The 18,231-nt window shown below is 52.3% G+C and overlaps 1 protein-coding gene across 2 annotated transcripts; it reads right to left on the bottom strand.

Annotated features, from left to right (window-relative positions):
• Positions 1-1,769: 1,769 nt before the first annotated feature.
• Positions 1,770-16,874, bottom strand: MAFG (MAF bZIP transcription factor G). 2 transcript variants are annotated; one of them, XM_074970963.1, is made up of 3 exons: positions 16,755-16,874; positions 7,979-8,040; positions 1,770-7,890 (listed from the first exon to the last, which is right to left on the bottom strand). In XM_074970963.1, the coding sequence occupies exons 2-3, from the start codon at positions 8,012-8,014 to the stop codon at positions 7,438-7,440; spliced, it is 489 nt and encodes a 162-aa protein (XP_074827064.1). In that variant the 5' UTR covers positions 8,015-8,040; positions 16,755-16,874; the 3' UTR covers positions 1,770-7,437. The 2 variants fall into 2 exon arrangements, with proteins under 2 accessions (XP_074827064.1, XP_074827065.1); XM_074970964.1 differs by lacking the exon at positions 16,755-16,874 and adding an exon at positions 8,229-8,291.
• Positions 16,875-18,231: the final 1,357 nt, after the last annotated feature.

The raw sequence follows: 18,231 nt of genomic DNA, 5'->3' as shown, positions 1-18,231 counted from the left end.
TTCCATGGGGCCATTTCTCAGCATCAGGTCAATGGATCCCTCTACTCAGTGCTTGTGAAAGAATGTCTCCACCTGGGGAAAGACATAGCTGGGTTCTCCCTCCTACCCCAAACTTCAGTTCTAGTCTGGGGCAGCATCTCCTCCATAAAGAAGCTATTCCATCACCTAACAGTGTCCATGAAGTAAGGTGTGAGTGCCCCTTGCACTCTAGTCCAAAGTACTGTACCTTTCTCCTGAGACCCAGAATGACAGGGGTCACACCTGGAATCTATTGTGTCATCTGTTCAACAAATTGGGATTGTGTCTACATGCAGCTTCTGTATTGCTTTAACTATACTGGTTTGAAACTCAGTTAAAGCTGTACAACCCTCTAGTGTGGACACAGTTATACCAGCATAGCTTATTCCCATAAGTGGGCAGAAACAAACAATACCTCTATAAGGGAGAGATGAGGTCTGTAAGGTAACATCTTAGGGCATGGCTACACTTGCAGTTGTAGAGTGCTGGGAGTTAAACCGGCCTTCAGAGACTGCAGCAGGGAAAACGCTGCAGCTGGAAGCGCACTTGTGTGCCCACATTAGCAGCTCTTGCAACACCACAAAGAGCAGTGCATTGTGATAGCTATCCCAGCATGCAAGTGGCTGCAACGTGCTTTTCAAATGCGGGGGGTGGGGTGGAGTGTGACAGGGAGTGTGTTGTGTGTATGTGGAGGGAGAGAGAAGGGGTTTTTGGGGGGCTGAGAGCGTGTCAGCATGCTGTCTTGTAAGTTCAGACAGCAGGAGCCTCCCCTCACTCAAAGCAAGCAGCATTCCTCAGTAATGGTTCCTTTGTCCCGGAGCAGATAAACAACCAGCTGTCTGAAAAGGAGCTTTGAAAGGGCTATCAGCATTCCTACAGCAAGTTCAAAACAATGACAAGAGTGGCCACTTGACTTAAGGGGATTATGGGACGTTTCCAGAGGTCAATCAGAGCACAGTAATGCAACCCCTCATTCACACTGGCGCTGTGGTGCTCCAGCGGGGGCAAAGCAAATATTATTCCATTCCCCGAGGTGGATCACCAGGAGCGCTGTAGCCACGGAGGCAGAGCGCTCTACATGCCTTGCCAGTGTGGACGGGTAGTGAGCTAGTGCGCCCGGGGCTCCTTTATTGCGCTGTAACTCGCAAGTGTAGCCAAGCCCTTACTGGTTGATGATTGTGTGTGATGTTGGTGGAAAGGACAAGCTGTCAAGTTCACAGAGCTCTTCTTCAGGTCTGGAGAAGGTTAACAGAGTGTCCAAGCTAAATACAATATGGGAGAAATTAAGCACAAGTACTTCACACATGCTGTAGGAGACCTCTTAATTTTAAGTGGACAACTAAGGGTTATCAGGCAGTAGGGTGTGTTACAAATTGATATAGCGAGTCATCAAACCAGTGTCTCTGTTAAGTCCATGTTTTTTAGTGTTCAGCAGAACTATGAATTTAAGTTCCCAGGCTCAGATAAGGGACCTTATACCAAGAATGGCATCCCCAGGAAGGGACTGTACAATTTCATCTCCTGTAAAGAAGTCACCATCTAACCAAACAGTGAAACTGGTAAAAAAGCGCTGCATAAGCCAGGCCTGGGACAAAAATCAGTGTCTGCAAAACAAGAGTTTCTCAGTTCAGAAGAGCCCCCACAATGGAGCAGCAGAAGAGCCCGAAACAAACTTTACCGCAAGGCAGCCCGCCAAATCCCCAAGGAAGGTGCTCTGGAACGGGTCTCTTTAAAAGAAGTTTATTGGTCATATACAAAATAAAGAAAGCCTCATATCAACAAACATACACTATATACAGAAATAAATTAACACCACCTCCAACGGGGCCGCAACAGCAAATCCCCGACAGTTATCAACAGATACCGATCTACAGGTTGAAAAAGGACAATAATTTAGTAATAAATACTGATGATTAGCTGGGCTTGGCTTGGTTATAGAAAAGCCTTGCACTGAACATTTTATTACACCCCTGTCAGAGATCTCGCCCCCATTTCTAGTCATTTTTTATATTTACAAATTAGATTCTGTTTAATAAAATATTTTTTTTTTTTTTTTTTTTTTAACCGTTTTAGAGTCCTTTTAAAACTGAAAAGAAGCAAATACATGATTCAGAACTGAGCCTTGCAGGCCCGGTCCTCATGTTTGACACAAGCCAATATTGACACTGCAGGGCACCATAGCCTGGGCAGCGGCCAAGGCGCCCTTTTCCTGTCACTTCGTGCTCAGGATGTGATTTCTCCAACAACATTCCAGTTTGGCCAAGGGTGTAATAAACTCCGGCAGACTGCAGTGAGGTCACACTTCAGGCAGGGCTCAGCAGTTTGGTAGTTCCTTCTCCCCTTGGAATAGGGCAGGGACCCCACTCCCGCTGCCCCACCATTGTACTCTGAATTCATGGCAGCACAATACTGCCCTCCACTGGGGAGTGGTTCACGTGGCTGCCTCAGGAAGGAACTGGGGCTGCAGAATCATTCACACAGGCTGTAGCCAGAGGTATCACACACAAGCATCCAAAGCTCACTCATGCACCCCAGGCAGCCAACCTGACTGCTCCTTACTCCCACAGGGAGCAACGCCACCGACTAAGAAGAGAATGCTGCCCCAGCCAGGCTGCCCCTTAACACCTGCCAGCCCTGCAGCTGAAAGGGGCCCAGCACGACCTCCTCATATCTGAGTGGGGAGGGGAGTCACAGTGTACCCACAGGTCCCCACCCTTCCCTTTACTATTGTGGGAGGCAGCAGCGTACCCTGGCAGGAAGGGAACCTTCCTCTGAGGTGAGAGCGTTAGTGTTTGTTCCTGCCAGAAAAACCACAGCTTGAAGCACGGAGCTTCATTCAGGAAGGCGTCTGTAAGCAAAAGGACCAGTCCCCTCCCAGCGATGTCCTCCCTGTGGGCTTGTGAAGGGACAGGACACAGCCCCCAGCTAGCCATTACCCTCTGACCACTGGGGGTGTGGTGGGGGGAGGGCAAGAGGGGCTCTGCTCACAAAAGGTTGGAAAAAATATGCCACCCCCAGCTCTTCACAAATCCTCCCCCCCATGTATTTCATACCAGAGACAAAGGGATGGTGGTAACCATCCAGGATCTCGCGCACACACACCAGCCAACCCAAGGGAAGAGTGCTCTACATGCCCCTCCCCACCTGCATGAACCCTCACAGAGCAGTCCTAGCTCTTGCCTGCACACTGCAGTCTGCCTCTTCCTCTCCCTAAAGAGAAATATCCATCATGTTGCCTAAGCCAAGAGATCACTTTACACAATTCACCACAACATACACAAGTCCCTGTGCACACCCTGGGTGGGACAGCCACGCCTACACCCAGCCGTGCGAGGGTGGATACACTTCACGGGTTTGCTTTGCAGCCAGGCCAGGAGCAAAAACCCCACCCGCTGCGTCAAAAAGATACCAGAGAAAGAAAACACAACACCCTTCACAGCAGGAAACCAAATGAACAAGCACCTTGAAAACAAGAACTGTCACACTCTGAAACACTTATATATGAGAGAGAGAGAGAAATCAAGTGAAGGGTTGGGGGGCCTGACTCACACTGGGACAATCCATAAACACAAGAAGCTGACTGGTGCTGGGGTGGGTGGGGGAGTGCCCCCTTCAGTATAAACAGGGGATTCCCTGAACACAGGGGCAAGAAGGTATTCAGATCTGATACTTCACTAAAACCAAAGAACCAAAACCACTGATGCGGGGCACAGCACAGCCCGCAGTGAGCGGCCCAGAGCCCCTTCAACACGCCGGTCACTGACATGGGGCACAGCACAGCCCACAGGGAGCTGTCCAGAGCCCCTCCAACACGCCGGTCACTGACACGGGGCAGAGCACCAAGCACAGAGAAGGGAAGCAACTTGCATAAGGTCACACACGGAGCCAGTGGCTGAGCCAAGAGGGGAACCCAGAAGTCCCGGCTCCCAGCACCGAGTTCATTACTCCACATCACACAACCACAGCTTCGCTGCCTTTGCGCCTAAATCCTCTATGTAGAGATGTGATGTCACTGAATATGCCCAGCCAATCAGAGAGCTGTTTGGGATAACAGACTAACAAGCACAATAAAAGAATGTCAAGAGGAAAAGATTCTGTCTGAGTCAGTGTCTGCCGCCTGCTCTCTCCATCCTCCAGCCCTCAAGGCACCCAGCCCTACAGCATCCTCTCCCAGTAAACACATTTACCAGGACTCCTCTGAAGACGGATGATGGATGAGATGTTGTCAGTCAGGGAGGGAAGTTCCAGGCTGTTAGATGAGGGTTGGAGTAGGACGGAAAGGGATTGGCAGCCACTAATGGGGTTCTCTCTGACCACCTGCTCCTTCTGTTGCACAAAAACTGATGGGGCTTCCTCAAACCAAACGCTCTCGGAGCTAGAGCACAGCACCCAGCTCACTATATACCCCTGGCAACAGTGTCCCCTGCATTCCAGGCAGGACAGACATGCCAGGCTGGCTCAGAACTGCCTTCTGCACTCAGCTTCATGTGGGGTACCCAATTTCAAGCTGGTTCTCAGGGGAGTTAGGACTTGGTATTCCGGGCTCATTTCAGGGTTCTGCAGTTGAACAACACCCAGAAAACTGGGGAGTTAAATCCCAAGGAGCTGCACTGCACACTCCACGGTCACTAGCCCTTCTCAAGAGTTACAGTCTCAGCAGGTTCCTGGGGACTGAGACCAGAGATTGAAGACACCTATTTTTCATAATGGAGACTATAGAAAGCCCCATGGCTTGGCAGGGGGAACATGGGGAAGGTGGGAGACATCCCAATCCTCTCCTCTGTCCAATGCAACTCACTGGGAAGTTCGACCCCAACGGCTTCCTTCTGGATCCCAGATCAAAGCAAAGCAGAAAAACCCCTCAAGCTCTGGAGTAAGGGTGGGACTTCATGGAAGATCCTCCATAGTGGACTATTGCTCTGCCCTGAGCGCTCAGACTCCAACCTGTCCTTGGCCCTCCCTCTTCTTACTGAATGCTTGGCTTTTGGCAGGCCTACCTGCTTTAAGTAAAAAGCAAAAATCTCTGCCCATGAGTGGGGTGGGCATGAAATCTGTGCCCAGCCAGAGGTGGTCAGCAATATGAACAGGCTCCTAAGCTGGCTAGCCCAGCACCAGCATACTCTGTCCCCTACGCTCAGCCTGAATCCAGCAACCCAGAGATCACCACATGGAGCTCAGTGTCCCTGTCAGGCTGGTCTCCTCCCACTGTCCTGCCACCTCGGGGTAACAGCAATCAGCTGAAGCTGCCAGGGGAACAGTTTGTGGCAAGGGATCGAGACCTCAGATAGCATCTTAGCTCCATCGCATAGCCTTGCATACACATCACACCTAGAAGAAGCTGCACCAGGAAGCTGGGGAGGTTGGATGGAGAGGAAAGAAAGCAACTATGTCCTGGCTTCCCTTTCAGTACTATGCAGACACTCAACAGCAAGCAAGAGTAGCAGCCGTGTTAGTCTGTATCCGCAAAAAGAAAAGGAGGACTTGTGGCACCTTAGAGACTAGTTAGTCCTCCTTTTCTTTCAAGAGCAAGGGAGTCCATCACCAGGACTGATGCAACTTCCTGCCCTGCTCAAATGTACAATGAGGCTCATGGCCAGCATCTAATGAGCACTTAAAAGTTCTTACCGCAGGATCTAAAAGGAAACCAAAGCCCAGAGCTATTTCTCATTAGTCTCCTCCTAAACATGACCTCTTGGATCAGTCTCCATTGCTTCACTTTCCCTGCCATCTTTCCTGCTTGAAGAGTAGGGGGAAAACAGTCTTACAACAGTCTGCCATGTTCAAGTAACAGAGCTACCAAGAACAACCTGGTTAGCAACAGCCCCCAGCAGCAGCTGTACCTCTGAGGATGGCGGCTGCCAGCTAGGGAAACAGGCTGTTCAGCTATACAAAAGGACAGTGCAGAAGGAGAGACTCCTGGAGAGATGGCACCATCTGTTCACACCAATCAAGTTGTTCTGACTTCCGTTTAGAAAGGTCCGGATGGATCTTGGCCCAACTGGTTGGGGAGCAACCTTACCTCTGTGCCAAGGACCTACTGCAGGCCTAGGACAGTGCCCCATGTCAATCCCGGGGAAAGCAAAGGCAGCATGAAGACAGGACATCCAGACAGCAAAGGCAGCTATTGGCACCATCACATCACAGCGCCACACAAGAGCTCAGAGAGCACGGACAGCGCAACACAGTGGGAACACGAAGGAAGCCAGCGAGTTCAAGAATAAGTCACTTTTGGTACAATTGCAAAAAAGATATCAAACAGGACTTGCCTCTTTTTTGTCTTTTTCTAAATTTTATAAATAAAGTCTGATAACTCTTTATAAAAACTAACCTCAGAGCCACAGAGAGTTTGCAGGAGGTTCATGAGAAACTTTAAAATTATTTTTCTTTATTTACTTTTCAGCTAGCAGAAACTGAGAATATTTCTCCATTTATATGGTCAAATATTCCGGCCTGCTCAGGTAAAAAAGCCGACTATAAATATGCTCTCTTCCGTCTGATTTTAAACTTAGATAATTTAATAACTCTTAAAATGAATGTTTCTCTCTTTAAATAAAAGGACTATTTAACCACAAACTGGTTGTGTAAACCATCACACTAGACACACTTGATACCCTCAATAGATGGGAAAAAACTAGTGATTTTGGTCTTGTTCAGTGCAACATGTTAGGCACAAAACTGGCCTTCAGTCACTATGGTATCTCCTCCTCCCCCTATTGCTGGCCCCCCACAATGTCCCCATCATCTCCCACCCTCCATCTCCAGAGCAGACACACCAGGGAACTGCAATTTCCTCTCTTCCATTACCGCATGTGTGTGGCTGGTGCAGTGAAAGTCACAAGGAAACCTGCCTTTGGGACACAGGCGGCATGTCTAAAAGTTAAACTCAGTTACACAAACTACCCCCCACGGCAATCACCGATACCAAGCGAGACAGAAGCAGCAGATTTGGGCACCTGGCAAACAGACACCGAGATATGCCACTTGGAAGTATAATGGAATAAATCCTTCGGAAGTGTCTGAAACCAGAAATCCCAACTCCCTGCCACAGAGCCTCCTCTGCCCTCCCATCCCCTACCCACTGAGAAGTGTCGTGGGCCTCAAGCACACACCTTCCTCCATGCTGTGCAGAATTTCTTTGGCTAGAACACCAAGGTCTTTCACAGTCTCTATCCCAAGGATGCCCCAGAGGGCTGTAGACCCAAAGGTGGGAGGCTCTGTTTGCACAGGATGGGGGGGTGTCACCATTGGACATATCAATCTGAACAAAACAAAACACAAAACTGGAGTGATCAGCAGGCCAGTCCCGAGCAGAGAGGAGGGAGTCCTGACCCAACAGGAAAGGGGTTTGTGCTTTGGGGATTCCAGGTTAGCTTTGCGCCTAACTGCCCTGCACAGAGAAGCCCAGGCAGCATTGCTTTACTAAGACCGGGCGTCCGTTTTGGATTTCACTATTGTGATGACACTGGTGGTGGCAACTTTGCCAGGGACGAGGGGCCCCATGCTGGAGGTGATAGGGCCCCGTGCAGGGGCCACAGGGCTCCGGGCCACGGTTCTGGCGAAGTTCTGGAGCGCCTCATACTTGGAGCGGAGGGCATCGAGTTCCATTTTCATGCTAGCATTCTCAGAGGCCAGCTTCTCCACCTCTTGCTGCAGCTCTGCCTTCTGCTTCTCCAGTTCCTCCTTCTGGGTGACACGCTTGACACGACAGCTAGCCGCGTAGCCTCGGTTCTTCAGCGTGCGCCGACGCTGCTTCAGCTGGATGATCTCCTCCTTGGACAGGCCCCGTAGATGCTGGTTCAGCTCACGCACAGACATGGTCACCAGCTCCTCATCTGTCAAGCTGGTCCCATTCTCGCCCGGCTCCCGCTTCACCTGTGGGAAGAGGAACACATGCATTATTGCGATCCCCCACAGAGCGCCAGCTGCTGGTCACCCATGCTCCCAGGCCCCCCCCCTTTACCTTTAAGGCTTTGTTTCCTTTGTTGGGGGTCGTCATAACACGAGAGCCTTGTCAGTCAGGATCTGAAACAAAGGAGGGGAAGATCAGAGGTTGGCCCATGGGATCAACTCCCCAGGGGCAACCTAACCCTGCACAGCACCCAGGGGCTCCAACAGGGGAGGCTGGGGCCAAGCCTGCTGCCAGTGCCAGTCTCTCCCACATGCTATGCTTAGCAAGCACCTGTCTCCCAGTCTGAACCAGACCGACTCACAAGCAACTGATCCTGCCCCTCAGCAGAAGCTGCTGCTGCTGCTCATCTCTCTCCTTCCTCACCCGAGCGCCTGTGAAGACTTAAGCCAAGTGCTGGCAGTGGCTGGAGAGGGAAAGGGGGTGGGGGGGAGATTAGAAACACTGGGAGGAGTCAGAGTACAAGGAAGCCACATATTTAAAAATAGCCTGGCAGGCAGCAGGCTGGGTCCAGAGCATGGTTGTTCCAAGCCTGTCATGCTGACTCAGCACATTGGCAACCTCTGAGCCTCTCTCAGACACCCCCTTCCTCAGAACCCCCAAGCACAACCAACCAGGTGGAGTCATTTAAGTGTCCTCCCTCCATAGGGGGCCTGAAAACAGCCTCCCTTACCTGTGACCCTTTCAGGCTGGGGTCAAAATTCTCACTGAGGGCCAGAGAGTCCAGAGGACCCAAACCAGTGAAGTCCAAGGAATGGTGATTCCAGAAGCAGCTGCGCAGGGGGAAAGCCACTGGCTCTGCTAGAATCCCCTGCTGGGCTGCCCCAGGAAGTAGACAGTCACCACTCCCAGCTCCCACCCCCGACCTGCACTGTCCCTCTCACCCCACAGTCCAGGGGTGCAGGTCTACTTAGCAACGCTCTGTGGCACACTCAAAAGTGTGAGAGGGTAGGGGGAACCTGCAGCACTGGAAAAGTATTTGCCCTGCCAACCACCCCACAAGCCCCACTTGGTGCCTAAGCATTTCCTCAACCCCTATGCAGGGGCTGGGCACTTTCCACCTGACAAGCTCCTCCTCCTGTTAAAATGCCAGGCTGAAGGCCCACTCCCAGGGGTAGTCAATAGGCAGACTGTGGGCCAAATCCGAACCGCTAGATGCTTTTGAATAGACTCTGAAATTTTATCGTCATCATCAGGGTTGGGTTTTGTTGGGTTTTTTTTATTATTATTATTTTCTATGGAGTCTGGACCTTGACCAAGAAGTTTGGACCTTGACAAAAAAGAATTGACTATCCCTGACACCACTTTCCCCTCCTGATTCAGGGAAGTGAGTTCAAAGACCAGGGGTGATAAATTAAAGATGAAGAGGCCACAGAAAGAAGAGAGTGGATCCCTTTGCTATCACCAGTGGGAAGATTTGAGCTCTTCCCTTCACACAGCAGCCATCTGGGATTCAGACACACATACACTGACAGCTGTAATGGAGACTCATGCTCCTAGGTCCTTCCTCCTCCAAGTCTGCAGTTCTAGAAAGACAGTAATAAACCACCGCCCTGTCTAGGGTTTGCTACTGGGAAGCCTCCTGAAATCCCACTTGACATAACCACAGCTGTGCCCCAAACAAGAAGGGAACATGAGCCACCCTAGAGAGCTGCCACTGCCAAGACTGGGATGAGCACTCCCATCCAAATCCAGACTGAGAACGCTTCTATATTTGTGTGCTATCCAGTCGCAAGCACAGTTAATGCTGCCACAATAAAACTAACCATATTTGCAGCTTGTATCTTGTTCATTACATGCAAGAAACATTGACACAATGCTGAGAATCAGACACAAAAGTCAGTAAATGCCAAGTTATGGTGCTCAGGCATCATGCAATGCATCTACCACCATCCACCGGAGAAGAAAGGCTTCAGCATTTTCCAAGATTCCCAACAAACAGGCAGGATTCAAATGCTTCTAAAGTGCCAGAGGCTACTGGGAGGTAAGTAATTTATGCCTAGAGGACATAGCCTTAGCCTCTCACGAGATGCTAACTATGCTCAGACAATGCTGCTATGAAAGGTCATTTCTGCCATCCAGCCTCCATAGGAAGCTGCTGCACAAAGAGCAGGCTCGCACAGCCCATGAGCAGAACAGTTTCACGGGACACCAGCAACTGCTTTGTAAAATGTATTCTCCCCTCTTCATTGGGTCATTTCATTCCCTCTCACTTGCAGGAGAAACACTGAATCCTCCCCCCCACCCCACTACAATGGAGTTGAAATAGTCTGTTTACTTCCTCATTCATGGAAAAAGGGCTCCTACTGGCAGAAGCTGCAGAACGGGGGGGGGGGGGGGGAAGAGGACACGACGACTTTCACATTTGTAGATCCTACAAATTTAGTCTTGGCACTGATATTTTAGACTATATGAACACTTCGTATCCAGAATATAGTCCCAAGCAAAGTACTGATATGGGGGAGGGGGCAGAGGCAGATTCACTCAAATTTTAGGGCCTAAGCTGCTCAGCAAAATCCCTCAGCATGAGAATTCCAGATCTCCATTAAGCATGTCACAGGAGCTGCTCAGAAAACACTGCCTCACCCTACCCTTCACCCCCTGCACTGTGCAGTATTTACACATGCCCCTTTACTGCTAAAACATTGAATTCCTGCAAACTGGGTGTTTGAATGCACTGGGCTGTCAGGAATAGGTGCTATAATCCTCCCCACTCCTCAAGCTCCTAAAATCATACAGCCCATGCAAACTGCTTCCAGATCTGAGAGTCACTCTGGGAACAAGGAGAGATCTGAGAAGAGTCAGGGACAGGTGGGAGCTGAAAAGAACCAGTGGTGGAGAGACAATGGCTGGGTGCTTCCAAACCACTGCAGGTGGTCAGACAGCTGGAATGGGATGGGATGGGGGTAGGAGAAAGATCAACAGGTTGGAAAGGAGCAAAGGAGTGGGAGAACCTGATGACAACTCAACTCTTCCTTTCAGAGTAGCAGCCGTGTTAGTCTGTATTCACAAAAAGAAAAGGAGTGCTAGTGGCACCTTAGAGACTAACCAATTTGAGCATAAGCTTTCGTGAGCTACAGCTCACATATGCATCCGATGAAGTGAGCTGTGGCTCACGAAAGCTTATGCTCAAATTGGTTAGTCTCTAAGGTGCCACTAGTACTCCTTTTCTTTAAACTCTTCCTTGTGTCTTAAGGGTTAAAAGGGTTGAACAGAAGGAATCCAATTTGTCAGGCCTTGTTCTCTATCCAAGCCTAGCCTCCCAGCACCTCCGCAGCTGTAGTAAGATTCCATTGAAAGTATCTGATGATTCAGCACCCCCTCTCAAGAAGAGATCAAAGGTGGAGAAGCATCACTCAGAAGGTATCAGTGCCTGAGTCTCCATCACTGAGGGGAGGACAAGGGAAAGGCTTGCTGGTCACTTTCCAGCCCTGACAGGAAGGCCAAAGGCAGGGCTATTCAGAAGCCTACACAGAGGACACTCAGAACGGTCATCAAGGCAGAGACAAACTTGGTCTAACTCCCCAGACTGCTGATTTCTCAGCTTTTCAATGGCTTCATGAAGAAAGATCACACTGAAAAGTGCCAAGTACAATGGCTCCAAGGGGAAAAATGCAGCCTCAACACATTTCACCAGAATTCAAAAGGCCTGAACTCAGCACAAGCACAGCCAATTCTCTCCTCAGCTGAAAAAAGGCACAACAGAGCTGACAGCAAAACGCATGATTCAACACAGGCCCCATTCTCAACATTCCCGATTCACAGAACTGTGCCATCAAACTAGTGTAAACATGCTGACGTCACTCCTTCCAGCAGCACAGCCAGCCTGGAGACCGCTCCACCAAGGGAGGCCCATCCTCAAGGGATGTAGCAGCCAGAGGAAGGAACTGCACTGTAAGGGGTTTTGCAGGGGGGATGGCAGGCCAAACAATGGTGCTTACACCAGCAGCAAAGACACCACTTGAATATTCTCGCTGACTGTACGTGTTGAAGTGGAGACAGTACCTCCTCTGCAAATCATCTCTTCAGATCACCCACAGATACACGCTGCAGCAGATGGGCCCCGAGTCAAACTAGTGCCCAGAGCATCTTTACAGTGCAGCTAAAATACCTGTGCACAATTTAGCTGAATTCAGACAGAGAATGGGACTAGCCGATTCTCAGATACTCCTTCCCTCACCACATTAACCCCTTTCTAAATGCAGAGCCCTGCTGGGCAAGGTGTATCACTTACACAGGAGATGGGAAGTGGCCTAAGATGCTGTAAAGCAGAGGCCTTCCCAGCTCTGAGCAGCAAACCTTCATGCAATAAGCTGTCACCTGAGAATCCTGCTTTCCAGACGCAGGAAATGCCAGGATGCAAGAAGGGAGAATAATTCTACTGTTGAGCAGGACCCGCAGCCCGCCCTGAAACCTGGGAGGGAAAGGTTCCAGTGGCATCTGCTGCTCCCCACTGCATGCAGCTCAAACTTTCTGAACCCTTCCAAAGCTTGTCAGCTCTGGGCAGGGGGCAGATTAAGCATCAACCAGCAGCATGTCTTTCAATAAGCAGCAACTCACCTCACACTTCTCCCTCAAACCTGGTTACTGGCTGGGCTCAGGAGAGCCCACAGAGTGGAATTCTCAGTCCCTTCTAGAGGATGCAATGAGCCTCTGCACCTCTAAACCCCTTTTCCCTAAGAAAATATTTTAACAGTAACGCAGACCAAAAACTCCCTCTCCACCAATGGTACAATGTCCAACAGCTGCCCCAACTCTGAAGCTTTCATTCCAAGTGACATTGTATAGACAAAACAGAACAGTGCAGCCCTGCGCACACCCAAGTCAGGTCTCTGGGGTACAGAGACAAGCAAACGCTCAGGTCTAAGGTAGGAGGGATACAGCTTCTTGGCTTGTGCTTTTCTCTACTTTTTTCCTTCATGGGGAGACCAAAGATGAAAGAAATAGTCCTGCCTCTGGGGTGACTGACAACACAGATGGCCGAAGAAAGTCTTCTGTCAGCCCTCACCTGTCACCTCATACAAAATAGCAACCACCACCCCTCAGCTCAGAGAGCCTGGGATCACCGTCAGTGAGGTTACTGAACAACGGACTGTGGAACACAGCAGGTGAATTGGCTCTAGCAGAGTCCTCTCCTGCAGTGTACATCTTCATATCCAAAGGGACTTGTACCTGCTGCTCTTCATATACATCTACTCCATCCAGAGGAGCTGGGAGACCAGATAGAAACGTGTCCCCCTGCTGATCACCCAGGTAAGAGGGAGCAGATGTGCTGCAAAGACTGACATTACAATAATTCCCAGCGTGTAGAACAACTTGATGCAGAGGCCATACATGTAATAAAGCAAACCAACCAAAAAAAACCATAGAACACGCTTGTCTGGATCCTTCCTTCCCCCTACACCCATCTGTAGATCTCTCGGAATGGGAACACTTCAGGTCAGGAAACAGATCTTCTGTTGTGCTTGGCAAGTGCCTGGTACATTTTAGGGGTTACTGCATTCAAAAAAAAACAAACATGGGGATTCACACGGATAGTGAAGAGCATGACCTAGTGTTTTGAACACAGGACTGGGATGCAAGACACCCAAATCCTACTCTTGGCTCTGCACTTACTGTGTGGCTTTGGGGAAATCAGTCTCTCCCTGCCTAAGTTTCCATTTCTGCAGTGTGGGGATAATATTGACCTGCTTGCCTCCCAGCTGGGAGCTTAATTCATTAACATTTTGTACTAACTGACATTATGAATAAATGCCTTACCACTACTATACATTTTGATTTGATAGGTAGGATCTTTAGAAGAAGTTGTGTGTGGGCTAGGGAAACTTAACACAATGGCTGACATTGTGTCAACTGTGTTTCTATGGCAATGTGTTTTTAAAGATTGAGCAACTACAGTTAGGGCTTGTCTACGCTTAAAATGCTGCACCTCTGCAGCTGTAGTGCTTCAGTGAAGAAGCTATCTAAACGGGCAGGAGATACTCACCAGTCAGCGAAGTTAATCCACCTCCCCAAGAGGCAGCAGCTAGGCTGATGGGAGAATTCTCCCAGCAACGTAGCACTGCCTACACCAGGGGTTAGGTGAGTTTAACTGGGTTGCTCCGGGGGTGGATTTTTCACATCCCTGAGCGATGTAGTTATATCAACCTAATTTCCTAGTGTACAGCAGACCTTACACTAGCTAAGCTAGAAATGTATAAGGCATATAAACCCTCCTGCTTCAGGGCCTAAGCCAAACACTAACTGGCAGTCAGGGACAGAAGAAACTACCTCCATGGGCTGGTTATTCCATAATTGTTCATTACAGGGTTTCTTGCACCTTCCTCTAAAGCAGCTGATTCTGGATGCTGTCAAAGATTGAACTAGATGGACCACTGGTCTGAGCCAGTCTGGCAATTCCTGTGTTCCTATAGGCACAGTACTTAAACCTAGAAGTAGGCAAGTATGTGCAAAGAGCTGTAAATCCTTTGGTGAGACATCCTTGAGAAACACAAAACATTCTTAAAGTTACTCATTCAGTAGCAGTTCATTCATAAATACTGCTGTTATTGTTCAATTCATATGCACCCTTGACAGAGCTGGGTTTCCCTCAAAGGCAAAGGTCTTCATCATATCTACCAGTGGAGTTAGGCCTGACCCCACTTGTTTTGGTTCACCCTGCTTTGCGACAATGCATTTGGGTTGAGCAGAAATCTTGCTATGGGAGGGAAGATGGTGAACTGTTGTAATGTTGCACACAGGTGTTCACTATTACCCAGGGTTCTTTGGTGTCTCACAACAGTTGGGTTTAGCTGATCTTTGGGCACTTTGAATAGATCTGTAGCACTGCTCTCCTCTTTCTGCTTATGCTTAAGGTATGCCAGCCTCAACTGAGCCCTTGAAAGGGTTGTGTTTATTGTTACAAAGACCATGTGTGTCTCTGGGGACCTGCTGGGGACTGTACTGCTAGACTATCACCCTAGCAGATCAATCAACTGTAACACTAGCTGAGGCAGGAGAGGTGCACTGGGTGTTACAAGTACAATACAAGCATGCAAACAAACAGATCGCACAGAGCCCAAACATGCGTCAGAAAAGTATACAGAGCAGACAGTCTGATGGTCTCACACTGAGACCAGCCCCAGGAAGCTAGTTCTGAACAGGAAGTGTTTTCAGAATCCTTGTTCCCACCCCACCACATACATCCACCTCCCACAACAAACCTTTTCTGTTTCCTCCCTACATCCTGTCCCTCAGCAGCCAGAGTGGTCAACGCACAGACTCAGCATATGGATGTCACCCAGCGCTGTGCGCTCACAAATTCTAGTCAGGATTTTAACTCCACCATTCGTCCCACTGCCTGCACCTGCAGCTCCATCCCACAGCAGCCAGGCTCACAAGGGGGAGACCTGCTGCCCTCCATGACAGCGCTACCGTCTCACTTTCTCAGCAGATGAGTCAGCATGTCAAGCTCCCACACCCTAAACGTCGGTTTGCAGACACAGACGTACCAGCACATTGTCCCCCTGTCCATGAGCCCCCACCTCACTCCCCTCTCAGTGCCCCATTACCCCTTGGCACTGTCTACCCAGTGAGCTCATGCTGATGAGTCAGCAGTGTCTCTGTTCAACATTCACAAGATGCGGGTATAATGGGAGTGGGGGTGCAGGCACCAGCTCCTCGGAAACACTCTCTCTCTAGGGTGACCCACAGCAGCTCTAAGACACTTCCCACCACAGCCCCAGACACCTGATGAATCAACAGCTCTCGCCTTTAACACCCTCAGACACGTCTGCACATTGCAAGGGGCAAACAGCAGGGAGAACGCAACACATGTCCTCTCCCAGTGCCCCGGGGAAGGCGGGGGGGGCCCCCTGCGCTCTCTCTCCCCCCCCCCCCGCCAAGTGCCCCGGGGAAGGCGGGGGGGGGCCCCCTGCGCTCTCTCTCCCCCCCCCCCGCCAAGTGCCCCGGGGAAGGCGGGGGGGGGCCCCCTGCGCTCTCTCTCCCCCCCCCCCCCGCCAAGTGCCCCGGGGAAGGCGGGGGGGGGCCCCCTGCGCTCTCTCTCCCCCCCCCCCCGCCAAGTGCCCCGGGGAAGGCGGGGGGGGGCCCCCTGCGCTCTCTCTCTCCCCCCCCCCCCCGCCAAGTGCCCCGGGGAAGGCGGGGGGGGGCCCCCTGCTCTCTCTCTCCCCCCCCCCCCGCCAAGTGCCCCGGGGAAGGCGGGGGGGGGCCCCCTGCGCTCTCTCTCCCCCCCCCCCGCCAAGTGCCCCGGGGAAGGCGGGGGGGGCCCCCTGCGCTCTCTCTCCCCCCCCCCCCGCCAAGTGCCCCGGGGAAGGCGGGGGGGGGCCCCCTGCGCTCTCTCTCCCCCCCCCCCCCCGCCAAGTGCCCCGGGGAAGGCGGGGGGGGCCCCCTGCGCTCTCTCTCCCCCCCCCCCCCGCCAAGTGCCCCGGGGAAGGCGGGGGGGGCCCCCTGCGCTCTCTCTCCCCCCCCCCGCCAAGTGCCCCGGGGAAGGCGGGGGGGGGCCCCCTGCGCTCTCTCTCCCCCCCCCCGCCAAGTGCCCCGGGGAAGGCGGGGGGGGGCCCCCTGCGCTCTCTCTCCCCCCCCCCGCCAAGTGCCCCGGGGAAGGCGGGGGGGGGGCCCCCTGCGCTCTCTCTCCCCCCCCCCGCCAAGTGCCCCGGGGAAGGCGGGGGGGGGGGCCCCTGCGCTCTCTCTCCCCCCCCCCGCCAAGTGCCCCGGGGAAGGCGGGGGGGGGCCCCTGCGCTCTCTCCCCCCGCCAAGTGCCCCGGGAAAGGCGGGGGGGCCCTGCTCTTCCCCCCCCCCAAGAAAGGCGGGGGCCCCGCCCTCGCTCCCTCACCCTCCGCACGGTGCCGCCGGGGGGGCCGGGGCCGGGGTGGCGCTGGGAGGGACCGAGATTCCGGGAGCCGCCGCCGCCGCTGTTCACGGACGCGTCACGTGATGTTTGGGTCACGTGGCTCCATTCATGAAGCGGAGGCCCGGCGCAACCGCCCCGAGCCTTAAAGGGAGGTGGCCGCGGTCATTCGTGTCGGCGCAAAAAAAGACGTCGCGCAGGTGGGCCTGGACCTTAAAGGGAAAGCGAGCGCGCGCGCGCGCACGTGGACGGTGGGGCGCCGGCTGGCCGCGCTCCTGCCTGTGCCGCGGGCGGGGCCCAGAGCGGGCGCCGCCCCCCACGGGCCGGGCCGGGCCGGGCCGGCCCCCGGGCGAGAGGCGCCGCAAGGGGGACAGGAGGCGGCAGGAGGCGGGGGGTCCCCGGCGTGCGGTTTCCAGCCCCAGCCGCGCGGGCAGCAGGGCCGCGGGCCGGGTGACCTGGCTCCCTGCGGCTGGCGTTCGCTGCCGGGGGGCGTCCGGAAACGGGGGCGAGCGCTGGGGGTAACAGCACCTGGCCTGCGCGCGGCGGTGCAGGCAGAAACCCTTTCGTGCCGGTACTGCAGGCATAGGAGGGACAGCGGGGGGGCCTCAATGAGACTGCTCCCAGCCCAGGGCCCCCACGCGCGCCCCATCCCCTCCGACACCCCCGCTTTCTGTAGCCAGACAGCAACATGCTTCACTACTCACCTCCCCCCCGCCTGGGTGGTATTCCGTCTGTTTACGTGGAATAGGGGAGGTGGGTGAGGAGCCATTTCAGCCTATGTAGGACTTATTAAAAGACAAATTTTAAGTAGAACAGACTCCTGAAACTCTTAGCAGTCCACCAGAGTGGTCCAGAGTCCTGCAAATAGTCCCGTTGTCTTCAATGGGATTAATCAAATGATTAAGGGTTTACAGGATTAGGGTCCAAGTTTGTAAATTGCTCTGGATGAAACTGACAATGCCTGAGCTGTCAGATCAGAAGGAGCTTCATTCAAATATAGGTGGGCAGATGTGTGATACGTCTTAGCTCCCTTGCTAAGATGGGGAACATATTTTCAGCAAAGTTCTTGGCAGATTCCTGAGGCAGCTGGTTAAAGGCCGTCAGTGTCCAGCATTATCATCTTCACTTATAATTTCTCACCCACAAAACTGGAAAATGAGGCATTCGTTTTCTTTGTTTTGCTGCTCCAGTTAACAAAATGCATGTTAGACTAGTTTGGCTGGAAAGAACAATTCTAGGTACACTGGGGACAACATCTGATCCCCATCAGGCTGCAGAACTGGGCTGACATCAGAATCCAAACATCCTCTGGTCAGTGCAAGCAGAGGCAGTCCTCTAATGATTTGGACTTGATGTGATGCAGGATGGATGTCATGGATAATTCAGACCAATGGGGAGAAACAGAATCAAAACACTGTTTAAACACCTTCTCTCCCCTGCACCCCTCCTCTCTTGAGGACTC

Source organism: Natator depressus, chromosome 14 (genome assembly GCF_965152275.1).
Source record: "Natator depressus isolate rNatDep1 chromosome 14, rNatDep2.hap1, whole genome shotgun sequence".
Taxonomy (NCBI): Eukaryota; Metazoa; Chordata; order Testudines; family Cheloniidae; genus Natator; species Natator depressus.
Note: the sequence above shows the minus strand (reverse complement) of the source record. Positions and strands in the feature narration are given on the sequence as shown.

Bases quoted from the DNA above. Each gene is read 5' to 3' on its own strand.
- MAFG (XM_074970963.1), bottom strand. From the start codon at position 8,014: ATGACGACCCCCAACAAAGGAAACAAAGCCTTAAAG. The intron at 7,891-7,978 runs GTAAAGGGGGGG...CTCTTCCCACAG, and splicing joins AAGGAAACAAAGCCTTAAAG to GTGAAGCGGGAGCCGGGCGA.